This window comes from Corapipo altera, unplaced genomic scaffold, assembly GCF_003945725.1.
Source record: "Corapipo altera isolate COAL_440 unplaced genomic scaffold, ASM394572v1 1, whole genome shotgun sequence".
NCBI classification, from domain to species: Eukaryota; Metazoa; Chordata; class Aves; order Passeriformes; family Pipridae; genus Corapipo; species Corapipo altera.
The window spans coordinates 36,884,667-36,899,636 of record NW_020884873.1 but is presented as its reverse complement, the minus strand read 5'-3'; the positions used below and the strand labels follow the sequence as shown (position 1 = coordinate 36,899,636).

General features: G+C 41.0%; 1 protein-coding gene across 2 annotated transcripts; it reads right to left on the bottom strand.

The window, feature by feature from the left end:
* Nucleotides 1-1,012: 1,012 nt before the first annotated feature.
* SLC38A2 (solute carrier family 38 member 2) lies at nt 1,013-13,736 on the bottom strand. 2 transcript variants are annotated; one of them, XM_027656961.1, is made up of 16 exons: nt 13,482-13,736; nt 12,677-12,841; nt 12,325-12,406; nt 12,085-12,200; nt 9,793-9,866; nt 9,605-9,697; nt 9,329-9,410; nt 6,328-6,410; nt 5,282-5,340; nt 5,006-5,152; nt 4,156-4,235; nt 3,960-4,060; nt 3,451-3,575; nt 2,580-2,724; nt 2,365-2,462; nt 1,013-1,615 (listed from the first exon to the last, which is right to left on the bottom strand). In XM_027656961.1, exons 2-16 carry the CDS (start codon nt 12,793-12,795, stop codon nt 1,517-1,519), a joined length of 1,503 nt encoding a protein of 500 aa, XP_027512762.1. In that variant the 5' UTR covers nt 12,796-12,841; nt 13,482-13,736; the 3' UTR covers nt 1,013-1,516. The 2 variants fall into 2 exon arrangements, with proteins under 2 accessions (XP_027512762.1, XP_027512772.1); XM_027656971.1 differs by lacking the exons at nt 12,677-12,841; nt 13,482-13,736 and adding an exon at nt 12,536-12,554.
* Nucleotides 13,737-14,970: the final 1,234 nt, after the last annotated feature.

The window sequence follows — 14,970 nt, the reverse complement described above, 5'->3', positions numbered from 1 at the left end:
TAGTCAAGTAATTCAAAAACCAACAATGGATGAGAAATTTGAGAAATACTGTACAGTTTTTGAATATTATACAAGTAGTAGACTAATTTAGGACCTTTTTGTTTTCCTACAGAGTGTTTCAAGATATATTGGACAGAAAAAACCCTAACGGACATTGCTACAACTGAAAATGGACCTTATTAATAAAGGGAATTTGAGGAGGGAGTTTTGTATTAATGGCATCCTATGCTCCAGTGCCATTCAGTTTATATCTACAATAGGAAAAACAAAACAAAACAAACCAAAAAAGCAAAAATCCCAAACCCTGTTTTACTCAATTGCACTACTGAGTACCTCAAGAAGGGAAATGCCAATGCCATCTTTACAATTTTAGATTACATAAGCTTTTCTCAAATGTACCCATTTCTAAACAGTGGGGTTTTTTAAAGCTTGAAAATTTGGGTTTCCACACCATTTTTGGGTAATAAGGTAAATGCAGTTACTTAAGTAAGCTGACAAATGATTTTCAGGATTATTTTCACTCTAATTTGAACTAGGTGAATTTCATGGGAAGCATTTATTATCAGAGAGTTTTGACCTGTTTTGGTCGAAACAGGTCAGAAGCATTTTAAAAGCAAAATTTCTTCTTATTATGCCTCTACAGAATCATAAAATATACTGAATTGCAAGAGACCCATCAGGATCACTGAGTCCAGCTCCTTGCCCTGCGCAGGACAGCCCAAGAATCACACCATGTGTCCAACAGCATTGTCCAAACGCTTCTTGAACTCTGTCAGGCTTGGTGCTCTGACCACTTCCCTGGGGAGCCTGTTCCAGTGCTCAACCACCTTCTGGGTGAAAAACCTTTTCCTGATATCCAACCTAAACTTCCCCTGACTCAGCTTCATGCTGTATCCTTGAGTCCTGTCATTGGTCATGAGAGTGAAGAGATCAAGAAAGTCAAACTAAATTTAATAATTTAATTTAGGACACTGATTAAATATTCTTAATGAGCTTTTCTTGTTATTCTTTCCTTCTCTTTAGAAAAGTGTTTCTTACAGTCAAAATAGTGCTTTTGAGGTCCATAAGAATTTTTGGTACAAAAAATAACTGTTTCTCTCTCTCTCTTTCTCTCTCTCATTGGTTATTTAAACACTTTGCTTTAAATTAAAGAGTTCTTTCTCACATCAAATGGTTCCATTAGGCACATTCAAGTAAAATAACAAAATATCCAAGTAACAATGACGAAAGCCAAACATGGCTTGATAAAAGTCTACAGAGAGTTCTGTCCATTCTCTGGAATGGAATAAAGTTGTCACTTCTGTCAGCCAGACACTCACATAGTTTGATGTTAATATCCACTTCCATCATGCAGAATAATTTCTTAAAGACAGAGTTCAGATATTCTACAGTCAGAAGAACCATCAACAAAGAATCTGCCTTTCAAAGGAAGCTGAATAGCTCATTTTCGTTCTCAGGAGGTATCTGAGTGAACACTGGCATTTGAAGTGGAGTGCTAGAGATTAAACCAGGGCAGTTAATGGCCATCAGATGTAACATTCTGGGTCCAGTCTAGAACAATCAGTGTCATACACCCAGTCATCACAATTATTCCACTTAGAAAGAAGAATGAAGCCTGAAAAAAAGAAAACATAGAAGAAGTACTTCGGATTCTGCTATGATACTGTTGGTTAAACCATGATATACACTACTATAAAGTCATGCCTATATATAACAAAAATGCCATTGCTCATGAAGGACAAAGAAACAAGAGATCAAGTCAATGATAAGGAACTACCTTTCTCATACTTGGGGTCCTTTTCCAAATCAAAAGTACTTTTTTTTCAATACAGCAGACCTCACCCTCAACTAAGGAAAGTTAATGTAGCTGCTGATACCAGCCAGGCTATGACACTGTGCTGACTTAACCCAGTATGTCTAAGATTTGATTCTGAGTCAGTATGTCTACGATCAGTAAGAGCACCAAGAACAGTCAGAATAAACCAAAAAGAGGTCAGCTTTTATGGGTTAAATGACATACATAAGTCTTAAAAGACTATTTAAAGATTGTTAAGCCTTTTCTAGTATAGCTTTTAAGGGTATTCTGTTGAAATCTCGTTCTTATCAGCAACGGAATGACCCAACTATTGTTGAGACTGGAGGCCAAGGGCTGAGAGAAGTCACTGAAGTGAACTGAGCCTTGTGATGGCCAGCCCCTCAGCTTCTTAATTCCTATGCAGCTCCCACATTTTAAATTAACATTAAATACCAATTTACTGATTATCTTCAACAGGACTTTGAAATTCTTAAATCATGAAGCAGAAAAATCACTTTTTTTTCTCTGAATTAGTAAACAAGTGTAATTACATATCTGTCTATACATACCCCAATCTTTTGCACTGATTTCATTGGTTCCTTCTTCACTAATTTGATATAGAAGGCAGAAGGAAGTATAAAGATCAGCATGGCAGCTGCAGAAGCACCTGTATAGAAAAAGCACAGAAAGAAATATTCATAAACAGGTAAACATACTTTAATTACATAGAAACTGCCTTTTCTAAAATGTGAAAGACTGCTTCAACTGACAAGGGAATGCTTACCAATGAATCCAAAGATGTCTCGAATAGTAGGGACAAAGATAACAAGCACATTGGTAAATGCCAGAAGAGCAATTGTAATGGAACAATGACGCCACCATTTGAACTCCTTCCCTGCCCACAACAGCTGCGTAATGGAACTGCGGATCTTTTGAAGGGGGAGAAAAAAAAAAAAAAAAGACAGTTTAGTCTTTAGTGTGGAAGACAGTGATTGTCACCTGAGTTAGACCTTCCTTCTGAAAGTATTTTAATGTTATTTTCCTGAACACTTCATATTTTAATAGAACTCGAAATACGAAACAATTTTTTTTTTAGATATTTACTTCCTGCACTTGAGAGGCAGCTCTGTGTTTCTCGGTTTTTTCCTCTTTTCAGTGATTTAGATTTTCAAAGCGCAGTCAGTAATGGAAAAAAAAAAACAACCAAGGAAAAACACCTGTCTTGAACAAAAATAAATTCCAGGGAATTTTGTAACTTCTATGGATGCTGCTCAACAATACACACCTAAATGGTCCGATTGTGTCCACAATGTATGTACAAAAACACGCTGACTTTTGTAAGCTGATAACACAACAGTGTAAGTACTCTATATAAAGGGCCAGTCTGTTTCATTTTCCCAATTGATTTAATCATACCAGGAAAACAATATAACTGAATGTATTTGTACCTGCTGCTTCGTAAATGTTGCATATTTATTTAAATTAACAGTATAGCTATATTTCACCAAGCTTATTGGAATGAATTTCTGTTTTCAGTTAAGAGAAAAACTCTCTAAACTAATAAACAGGAGTTCCCAAATCAGTAAATGACTGCAGGAGTACAGGTGATGAAAATAAAAACTGGTAGTAAGACATAAAAAAAATAAATTACTTACCGGGAAAATAACTACAGGTACAGTGAGGGTTACAGCCATAAGAACAGCGAGACGCACAATAAGAAGGAGAACATCAGCACCCAGATAAGCAGAGTAGGTGTGAAGCAGTTCTGGTTCGACTTTTCCTATAAAGAAAATAGTATTTTCATTAGATGTAGTTGATATACTTTCCAAACAACTGCTTCTGCTCTAAATTCTAAGCAAATTTTACAGTCACATCAACATGAACTGAAAGCCTTAAGAGCTCCTGTAAGCATGTCTCCATTTTACACAGGGAAGACTTGGAGGCATGGAATCTGTTTTAATCCAATTTTAATCCTGTGTCTCGGACCTAAGTCTACCACTGATCTCCTTTTGGGTGTGCCCTTACAGAAGCACTAAAAACACCCCCAACAAACAGTGTATACTTAGAACCCATAGTAAATGCTTTCTTGTTCTATCTTTAAAATAATACTGTGGTTTTGCAGAACATAAGTAATTTAACAGAAAGCAGAGTAGGCAATATTCACCATAAAATGTCAGGTATCCAAAGAGAGCAGCCAGTAAATACATGAGGAACATGGCAAAAAAAGATACATAGGATACATTCATCATTCTTTTACGGCTTCGGCTGTAAGGAAAAGAAACATTGTTAGTTGTGAGAACATACTGTTTCATACTACTTTGTTTGTTTAGTGGAATTATAGATATATATCTAACATTTACCTTTTCAGTTCTTCATAAATAGGAAGAATTGCAGGATGGCAGACAAAAGAAAATGTTAGGATTGGGACAGCATAGACAGTCTGAAAAAAAAGTATATTTTGTAAGTATCTCAACAGGCACTAAAAAATTAAGTTTAGAAATAATCATCTGTAGATTCTTCAGTTTTGACTTAGGTATTAGTTTATTTTTTGAAGAAGACTAGCTGTTCTTTAAACCAGAAACTTTAGAATAAAATAAAACAAGTTTGTGTTTTCTTAAACCCAGACCCTGAGGACCAAATCATCTCTAATGTCACTGAAGTCCATGCTGATCTGAATGTATCTGCATTCAAAATTATGTTCTGCAAGTCACAGGCTTAAGCCACTACATCCTGATCTTGGTATTAGGTATTACACATACTTCTCCATGTGTGGACATTCACCACTGCAATTGGGAGCATTCATGACTCAAGAATTTGTGACTGGGAACAAGTCTATCCCAAACCCTGGCAAACACTTCCTATTTGCATGCTTTTACAATTTTATTTCCTTCACCTTCTTCTGCAATCAACTTTTTAAAATGCTTCACTAGCTTACTCGACCAAGGTTGAGAAATGCCGTGCTGAAGAATGAAAGATGTATTTTTTGCCACTCAAACAGGCACATCAAGCTCTGCTAATTTCTCTGTATTTGGAATGTAGAAACACCCAGTTCACATGAGGTAAACAGTGCCCAAGTCTACTGGAACAGAAAGTCTTAACACATCCCAAGTTTAGAACTGGGCAAATACTTGAAAGAAAAGTGACCTAATTTATCTGCTATGTATTTAGTCTCAGTTATTTTCAACAGAGTGTTTGATTTCAGTCAGTTACCTGCGAATTGAAGATGAAATATTTTGGCTTGCACATATCATTTGTTATGTTTTCATTTACCAAAGGTGCCAGTGTTCCATTTAATAATGTCGCATTCATAATGTCACTGTCCATAGGACAAGGAATCTGAAACATCTTCCAAATTACCTAGAAATAAAGCCATGCATTTATTATTACTCTGACTAATGCAAGATGTGAAAATTTTCAGAAACTGTGTTTAATTTCACTTTGAAACACAGTTTTGCAAGCACTGGATCTCAACAAGATTATACTTACAACAATCAGAAAGAAGACCATGCAAAGTAAGGAAAAGCCACTGGTATAGCCCAAATACCCTGTGACCAAGAAAGAAAAAAAAAAATAAAAAAAATCTAAGGTACAATAAACAGACACACCATTCAAGTCAAAGCATCATGACAAAATATATTCCATCAGTTATAGTTTTAGATTGTGATTTTCTTAGCGTTACACACAGAACTACTTAATTATTCATTGACTTTTTGCTAATCTCAACCCAGATTTGAAAATTCTGAAAGACATATTAGGGTCTGTACATACAGTGAGTCTGTAGTATTAAACTTTTTAACTTATAAGAAAAAAATGCGAACTAAAAAAACCCACAGCAACAACTATATGAATTGTTCATTGTATAAGAAGAATGATTATACAGTTAATTCTTATAGCATGTGCTACTAGATAACTCAGCCTTTTCCCTTCTGTTTTCATTGATTTACTTAATTTCCAGAAATAGTAACTTGATAAATAAATTTGAGGCACTTGATTATAAAGGTTCTACTACAAGATTCTCTGTACAAATAAGTATGTTAACTGAATTATTCACATATATCACTGAATTACAGCCATTTCAGAGAAAGTATCTGGTATGAATAGTCTGCTGATGCTTGGGATCCAAAATGAAAAGACACTGCAAAGACAATTTAACTGCCCAGGGTCATCCCTATTCTTTGGAGACTCTTATAGGACAGCTAATAACAATATTTTATTATTTCACTATTGACCAAAAGAGGTCAAACTTTGTAATAAGAACAGAAGGTTACTGTTGACCTTGTTCTAAAGCCACCTATCTACTGTTCTTTCATTTTCCAAAAACACATCTGTAATTTAGGATACTTGTATTGATTAATTTTTTTCTTTTATTCAAGTAGACTGATAGCAATTACCTATAAACTAATTAGTCCCAAGAAACAAGTTTGGAAACAGTTGTTGCTTCACATAGCATGAAGACGCAAACATTCTATCAATCCACTTCCCCACAGCATTTTCAATGGTTTTTTTAATTTTGATTGCACTCTCCTGCTTACCTAAATTTTTCAGTAAGGACAGGGGAAGAATGAGGATGACAGACACCAGCAGCACTAAATAGTCACCATTGAGATACCATTCTCTGTAGAAAAAAAAAATAATATTTTTAAGTCATCAAGTATTTAAAAAGTACATTTTCAGTTTAGTCTTCACTCATCTTCTATAACATATGGCTCCTTAAAAATATGCACTACCTGATGTCACAAAGGATTAGTGTTTAATTTCTTTTATGGGCCTAATGCTCTACAATAGCTTCTTATCTCACCCCAAACCTGCATTGTGCCTTTCCTTTAGTGTCCTTTTATAAAAATAATATGTATCTGGAAGTCAGAAGACAGAAAATTAAATGACTGGTTAGAAAAAAAGTCAACTGGGATCAATCATGGAAAAAACAGTAATTTTCTTAAGTGTTGTCTCCCAACTCTCCAGATGTATTAGAATATTGCAGAGCCCCAACAGGGTTTCCACTTTAAATGGAAATAAAATTCTGTTGGGTGCCCTGTGGGAGCTAAAGAAAAACAGGTGAGGGCTGAAGGTAAGGCAGTAGCTCAAGCCCACTGGCTGAGAAAACTCCAACAAGCACTGGGAGTCTCTTGGAGGCACATTTAGTCCCTTTCAGTAGGGAAAGCATGGTAAGAACCTCAGAGTTTTTTTCCTTCAGAACATTTTTGCCACTTATTCCATAAGCAGCAGCAGCTATTTTTTTGACAAAACATTTTTGGGCATTAGGAGATTAACATATTTTTTGAAACACAGAAAAACAAAGTTCTACAGGGTCATCCTATACACTTTAAGCAATTAAAGTAACATTAAGCATTTATTCCCAAATATTAATATTTTACATCCTGTTATGGTGGCATCTAACAGTGTTTATTTTAAAATACAATGTATACTATTGAGTTGAAAGAAAAATTATTTAATTGGAAATTTGTATATGCAAACATAATTGCTGAGATATAACCTTTTACATGGCAGTGGAAATATTAAATAATTAACTGACTTGCTCTGGATTTATGATGTAAATGCAAAAACAATTTGGTCATCTCTTTACTCAGTTTTATCTGGGATAACTAGACGTAGAAAGGAGTATTTTAGAAACTTCAAATGTATAGGACATTAACATCATACACTTTTTTTTAAATGTAGTAGTCTTGTGGTAAATTTAAAAGAAATCACAGCACAGAGACTTTGCATTTGATACAGTCATAAGAATGTGCACTGTTATTGCGCATACCTCATAAAGAGGCTATCAGGACTTTCAGATCAAGGACTTCAAAGATTTTCTGTGTTAAAGAGAAAGAATGGGATTGTGCAACTTTAAATACAGCTCAGTATTTTAAAAGTTGCTAAACAAATTTTAATAATGGAGCTAGTATCTATGATATTGTCTCAGAATTTCAGATCTTTTACAGTAAGCATTATTTTGGGACATTTAAACAGGTAAGTGCTTACATTTTAGGCACCAGGCTGCCAGAGTGGAATCCATGCCAATGGTAGCCACCCAGACTCCCCTAAGCAATGCATGGAGAGAGTCAGTTAAATGGGGTTCACAATTGCCAGAGCACTGAGAAAATATTTACTTTCAATCCGTGTACAGCTACCTAGTGCCAGCCAACAAGAAAACATTTAAAATATAGATCTTGATTTCTTAATTTTCTCTGCCAGATTTGCAAAGCAGCAGCTGTATCCAGTGAGATTCACAGCCTTTAACTTTCCTTCTTGAACAATTTTGAATTCTTTACTGAAGATGGGACAGTTAAAAATATTTGCCTCCAAGCCCCCTTCTAAGTACTGGTTACTCCAGGGACTTTCTTAAGAATTAAAAAATAAGGACTTGAATTCAGCCAAAGGAGAGAAATGAACCTTCCCAGCAAAGAATTTTTAACTATAACACTACTAAGTAGATGGGGTAGGTGCAGCATTCGAGTACATTTAAAAAAAAAAAAAAAAAAAGATGGCTAGTGTTGTTATAACAGTATCTATCAGCAAGCTGTACGAACACCACCAAATGGCTTGAACACCCCTTGGGGAACACAGGCAGAAAAATGCCTACCTTCTGAACTCAGGCTTAGGTGTAAGTTGGAGTCTTGAGCTGCTCAGCCCTCTCAAGACTGGGACACTTCAGGACAAGGCACAGAAGTACAACTCTGAAGAGTGAGATTTATAGCACTTAACTCTATCCATCTGAACTTAGGCATCTTGTTTTTACACACCCTCTCAATACAGAGTGATATGATTAACTGTTCTGTGGAGATGCCCAAAACACGTGTCTAAGACCGGTGCACTGAACTGACCACTACAGGGGATCACCCTTCTCCACTGATTATACAATGACCAGAGTAATGATGAGCTCAAAATCTAACTTTCAGAGGGTATGGTTAGATAAAATTAACCTTATCTGAGGCACTTATATTTAAAGCCAAGGATGAAAGCCACTCTGGAGTCAAAGTGTCTCCAGGGCTAGATGGCAAGGCATCCACCAGTTTAGTCTTGGGCACGGAAACTCTGGTTTAGGTCCCAGATTTAGTCCCCCTATCTTTTTGAGAACTTTTTTGTTGCTTAAGACATTTATTGCAAACTGCACCTTAATCTTATATTTAAACACTTCCCACAATATTAACACTAGAAAACCAAATTAATCAGACCAAACCAGTTAGATGCAGTAAGAAAAACACCAACAAAACAAAAAAGCCAACCGTAACCACATTTATCTTTCCTTAGAGTATGTACTGACTGGTACATACATTAACACTTACCTGATATTCTTTAGAGAACAGCTTTCTGTAATATGATGCGATACCTGTATTTTTCTACCCTTTTCCAGGTCAGGCTGGATCTAAATGAAGTGAAGCACTCAGGGGAAGGGAAAACTTACTGTATCTCTGTCTGAGTAAGAAGCTACCCTACGGTGTACCGAACGTGGTCTTCATATAAAAATATATACAGTCTCCGTATTTGTTTCTCCTAATAGTTTCTCTGATGAGGAGTTCTAACACCTACCCTGTGGTCTCTTCGATGTTCATAAATGTCTTGATGACCAATGGTAACTCATATTTCACTATGAAGAGGTAGCTTGACATAGCTGTAGGTGAATAACATCATAGATCATTACAAATATAGAATATGCCACACGATGCAAGAATCACATAACATGTTTCATAACTTCACTTGAACACAAGTGGTTAATGAACACATGTTGCGTGAAAGTAAGTCTCCAAGAATAAGTAGGGAACAATTACTATTGACAGTACAGACATTTTAAGATCTTGTCCTCACCTCCAATGTTCTGCATTGTAATTGATCCAGAAGCAGCAAGTTTTCCAGCCATACCAAAAGCCTTCATTCCCAACTGTTCATACAATAAAGATCCTAAAAGAAAACAGAATATTCCATTGGAAGAGTGTGTTTCACCAAGATACCATATGAAACAAATACCATGCCTGTAATACAGTAATTTGCCATACCTCCTTCATTGGCAGTCTTCAAAAGAAGATGCACTGAATACAAAGAAAATATTGAGACAAACAGCAGGAGTATCCTGGGGAGAGAAAAACATGCAAATTTGTAATAGACATAAATGACTTATTGTAGCCCTATTAAATAACGATGTATCAAACATAAGTATTATTCATATTAAAATACTGCCTCGGAAAAAAATGTAAATTCTAAGGTCAGCTAAAAGCATTTTGAAAACCTAATTAATGCCTCATTTAGAAAGGATTTTATACTAAATTCCATTTCAGAGGCATACAAAGAAATTCTAGTGCAAGATTAAACAACGCTTCTATTTAGTGTAAAGCAGCATTAGCATAGCCAAGCTGTCAGGCTATTATAATTGGCGACATTTGATATAAATAACAAAGTATCAATGGGAATGGTGGTTGGGGGGGTTGTATCCTTGTAAGACACTGTATTTCTCCTGTCCTCCTATCCTTGTTCAACAGTGTGTCATGCACCCATTGAATACAGTTGTGACTAACTGCAAGTGAAGATTATCTCTTGTTCTTAGAAGAAATCAGCTTTTCAGCTTACACCTATTTTATGTCTTTTTTAATGTAAAGATGAAACTGCAAAAGCCTTAAAGAACTGACTGAAAATTCAGACACACTGAGAGCTGTGTTTTCAAATGGAAATATGTATCTATGTCACTAAAAAAAAGAAATTAAAAATTCTTTCCTCAAAAGTTAACTCTTCAGGTGTGCTTACATGGGAATTGCTAGTGGCTTGTTTATCTTTCCCACAGCTTTTACAGGCAATGCACGTTATTTCTAGAAGCACGTGTGAATCACCTAAAATGCAGATCTCTCAACAATTCTCTCCCTCAACAAATGCACCTTCTGGAGTGGCACGCTAGGGGGGACTTCTCAGCTGCTGAAGAACACAGTGGAAAATTACAATACATTCAAAGAACTCCCTGGTCCTTCTTATATCAGTAAAAGTATTCTGCTTTACAAGAAACCTAAGAATCAACATATCTGCTTAAAAATGGTAAGCTGCATTTAGCGCTCCCAGAATACCCTTTACATTTCCTTTTGTGACATTTTTAATGTTGGTGAAATTAGTAAATGCAGCACAAAGAACCAGAAACCAGAAGATTTGAGAAAAACTTTGCAGATCTGTACAGGGGATTTAGGAAACTTGTCCTACGGTGCTAATTCAAGACCAACACATGCACACAAATAAACCTATTTCTGACAGGTAGAGGTTAACTAGGATTTTACTCAGCCATCAACTAGGAACAGTACAACTGAGATGTGCTGTTAGTTTATGTTACTTTAATGGACTTTTACATTACTTTAAAACAGCAGAGATCCTGGACCCCTCAGTCCTAACCTGGAATGGCTGCCTACAGTGTTGACAAGATCAGTCAGCAAATTCATCTTAAAGCTCACTCTGTTTCTGGCTACCAGACCATACTATTTATTTATTTAGTGCTGACACAAGTGACAAGTCACAGCACTGACACAAGTGATTCCACAGTCTTCGAAGAATTTACCGCCTTAATCAACTGCATCTGGATCTGAATCTATAACCTAGTTATTAAAGCATGCCTGCAATGCCCTCACTGTCATCACAAATCCTCAGTATCATCGGTGATTAACTGCTTTCCTGCCTCAGGACTATACAAACTATACTAATTTTTAAAAGGTAACAAGGTTGTTTGTCTTTGAAACAGTCCTAATGTAATTTCCAACTACATTACTACAGTCTGTCTTACACCTGAAAGCTTTTGCCAATGTAGATGTATCAATAAAGATATGATGGTTATTCCACATTCCTCCCCGGCAGGCAGACAGCAATTTTTTGGTGTAACTGAAACCAGTTCCCTGAATTGAGTAAAAGTATAGCAATAAAAAGGATTTCTTTATTGGTGTAAGTACATTGTAAGTCTGTAGGCACAATGATATTGGTTGAGAAGAAGGATATTACGTCCCTGACTGGGACTTGGATAACAGAACTTTCAAGGGAATTCTATCAATTTTTCATGAAAAAACTACAACTAGGTAAAGTACTGTAAAATATTTCTGTGGGTTGCAGAACTTAGAATGAAGCTGTTTAATTTTTGCAAATCCTTCTGAATGTATCACAGTCTTTAAATTTAAAACAAGCCATAAATCCTAAAATGCAATTCTGCACCTATGGAAACGACTGGATGTTTTCTAGAGCTCATATTCTTACACCAAGTATTTTTCCATTAGGAATTGCACAGCAAAAAGAGTTTTTATTTTTGTTTTGATGAACCAAAAGATACTTACACAAAAAGAGCAATTCCAGTGTTAGCCATGGCAAAAGAAAGACCAAGGATGCCACTACCCACAATAGCATTGCTCAGATTAAATACTGACATTCCAAAGGAAGTAGTACCCGGATGCTGAGAAAAGGGAGACAGGTAATAATTAATAGAAAGTTATTACTCATCTCAGAATTAAGACAAATACAATTTTGGCAATACATTTCTGTTTATTTATTTGAAACGTCATTGCTTATATACTTACATACTGAGTTTCATATTTCTTCTTTCCAAGATTGGAGTCGAGCAAGAAATTTTGATTTTCTGGATCAATATCTGCATAGTGGCTGCAAAACAACATTGCATCGTTAGTGACTGTCACTGGCAACTGGCATATTCACTTCTCATTCAGCACTTCCAACACATTTCAAGGGAAACGAGCAAACTGACGAACAGCCCCGAAAGAACCACCCCACCTGCCGCTCTGTCAGCGCACGGAGCGTCGCGCCCGTCTCCGCCCGCAGTCATTCCCGTGTTTCCGTGTGCCGACGAACACGGGGCACCACCGGGTGCCCGCCTGGGTGCCGCCCGTGCCCGGTGCCGCGGAGCCCGCTCACCTCTTCATGGCGGCCGGCTTGGTGGGGTACGGGTAGCTGAAGTCGTTGCTGTTGGAGCTGTAGCTGGAGCTGTCCTCGTCGGGGGAGATGTTGAACTTGCCCATCTCGGCGCTGCTCATGCTGGCGGGGCCGCTCTTTTGTCCTTGCCGGCGGGACTCGCCGCGCCTGCGGAGGGGGCGGGAGGCGACGTCAGTGCCGCAGCGGGCGCGCGCCCGTCACGTGGCCGCGCAGCCCCCGCCCGCCGCCGAGTGGAAAAGTACCAGGCGCGCGGGGCGGGGGGCGCGCGGACAAAGGTGAGAGCGCGCGGGGCGGGGGCGGCGCGGCCGGACCGCGCTGGGACCGCGCTGGGACCGGGCCGGGACCGGGCCGGGCAGCGGCACCGCCGCGCTGCGCTGTCCTCCTTCCCTCCCCGGCAACCCCCGCCTCACCGCCCCGATAGCGGAGCGCAGACTGATGCAACACCGACGGGTGATTGTCACATAGGCTGCCGGAGCCTCCCGCCCCGCGGCTGTCCCTGTGTTTACCTCCCTCCTCCCCGCGGCGACACCGCGCATCCCGGCGTTTTCAATGGAAAAACGCAAATCGGTCGCGGGACTGCGTCGCGCCGCAGTCGCTCTGCGGGTTTGCCACCTTTCCGGGATGCAGCGGCAGCGCGTCCCTACACTCGTCCCGGCGGAGCCCGGCGGGGTCTTGGCGACAAGCCCGGGCGCTGCCGCCGTACAAGGCGCGAAGGACGAGCCGCGCTCCGTCTGGAAAGACCCCCCGTTCCTCCTGGCGGCCCGGTAACAGCCGGCCCCTGCCGTACCTTCTGCGCAAGAGCTTGAAAGCGAGTTTTTTCTCCCGAAGCCTCGAAATAAGCAGATGCTCCTCTCTCTGCTGCTGCTTCTTGCAAGGGAAAAAAGCCCTTAACTATAAAACGTCAGCGAAAAGAAACCCCTAAATAAACAAAGGTAGAAAAAAATCACGTAAAAAACCCCCAGCGGTATCAAAGGGAAAGAAAATATTGCGTCCGTGGGGCTCCGACGTCTCTCACGATCTGACGGCCCCCTCGGGGCGCCGCCGCTCTTCACGCAGGAATGTGGGCGCGTCATCCGAGGGGCGCGGCGTCCGCCCGCCGCCGCACCGCCCCCGCCCTGCCCGACTGACCCCCTGCCGCCGCCCGGGCAAGGGCTGGGGGGGCATCCTTGGCGGGGCGGGCGCCTCCGACTGAGGGGTGGGAGACGGTCGCCTGTGTGTGCCCGGCGGGGGTCGGGAGCGGGGTCGTAGCACATATGAGCCGCGCAGCTCTCCCGTGTTTACACTGGGGGCACTGGTTTACACGGCGGAGACAGGACGCTGCGGTGCTTGTCAAGAGCGCCCTGCCTGAGAGAGGTGCTTCCACCGGCCCGGTGCAGCATCCGCAGCGTTACTGCAGCACCGGCTGGGTACCGGCTTCACCCAGGGCTGCCTCTCCGTTTCCACCCCGCGCCTGCCTCTGGCGCGCTGCCGAGCTCCGGCGCTGGCGTTTCCCAGTGGCTGGGTGCGTGGCAGGAGACGAGGTGCTACCGACCCCTCATAGTTCCTCGCTGCAGTCACTCCCTATTTTTAACACATGAGCAAGCAGCAGTGCATGTGCAAGCCTAGACCCCGATGGCAGCCGACAGGCTTCCCGAACGTTTCCTCCGGGAATGACAGCCTCCCTCTGGTGATGCGATTTACAATATACCCCACTGTAGGGAACAGAGGGGGTAACAACATCCTGCTTCCTCTTCCTCGGGTAACCGCTCCAGAAAACTTGGAGGGCTTTGCTACTTGGTCCTCCGTGGAAGTGGGCGGCGGCTCTTTACTGTCCACACACGCTGCAAGGCCATAGCTCCGGAGGAGTCTCGGCGGGGGTAGTGCGGGCGCATTTGGCTATTGTCTCTAGAGGAGCCAGGAGTTGCAAGGCAGCCTCTCCCCTCCCCAGCTCCTGACCCCCCGGAAGCAGCGCACTCCCACGCCAATCTGGTGCTGCCAGCCTCGAGCGTGTAGGATGCCCAGCCACTGAGTTGTTTGGCCCCTCTACGTTATCGCCCTCCCTCCCTCCTTCGCTGCGAGAGCACGAGAGCACGTGGAAGTTGCCAGCGGCGCTTCCTGGCTGCTGTCCTGGCGGTGGGGCGGCCGCAGGGACACGGGATCAGCTCACACCTTCGAGGGGCAGCGAGCCTTCACCACCCCTACCCGCTCCCGGCCCCACTGCAGTGCCTGCGGCTCTGCCGGGGGACGAGGCTGCCCGAGGCCCGGTGGGACAGGCGGGACCACCGGCGGCTCTGCCG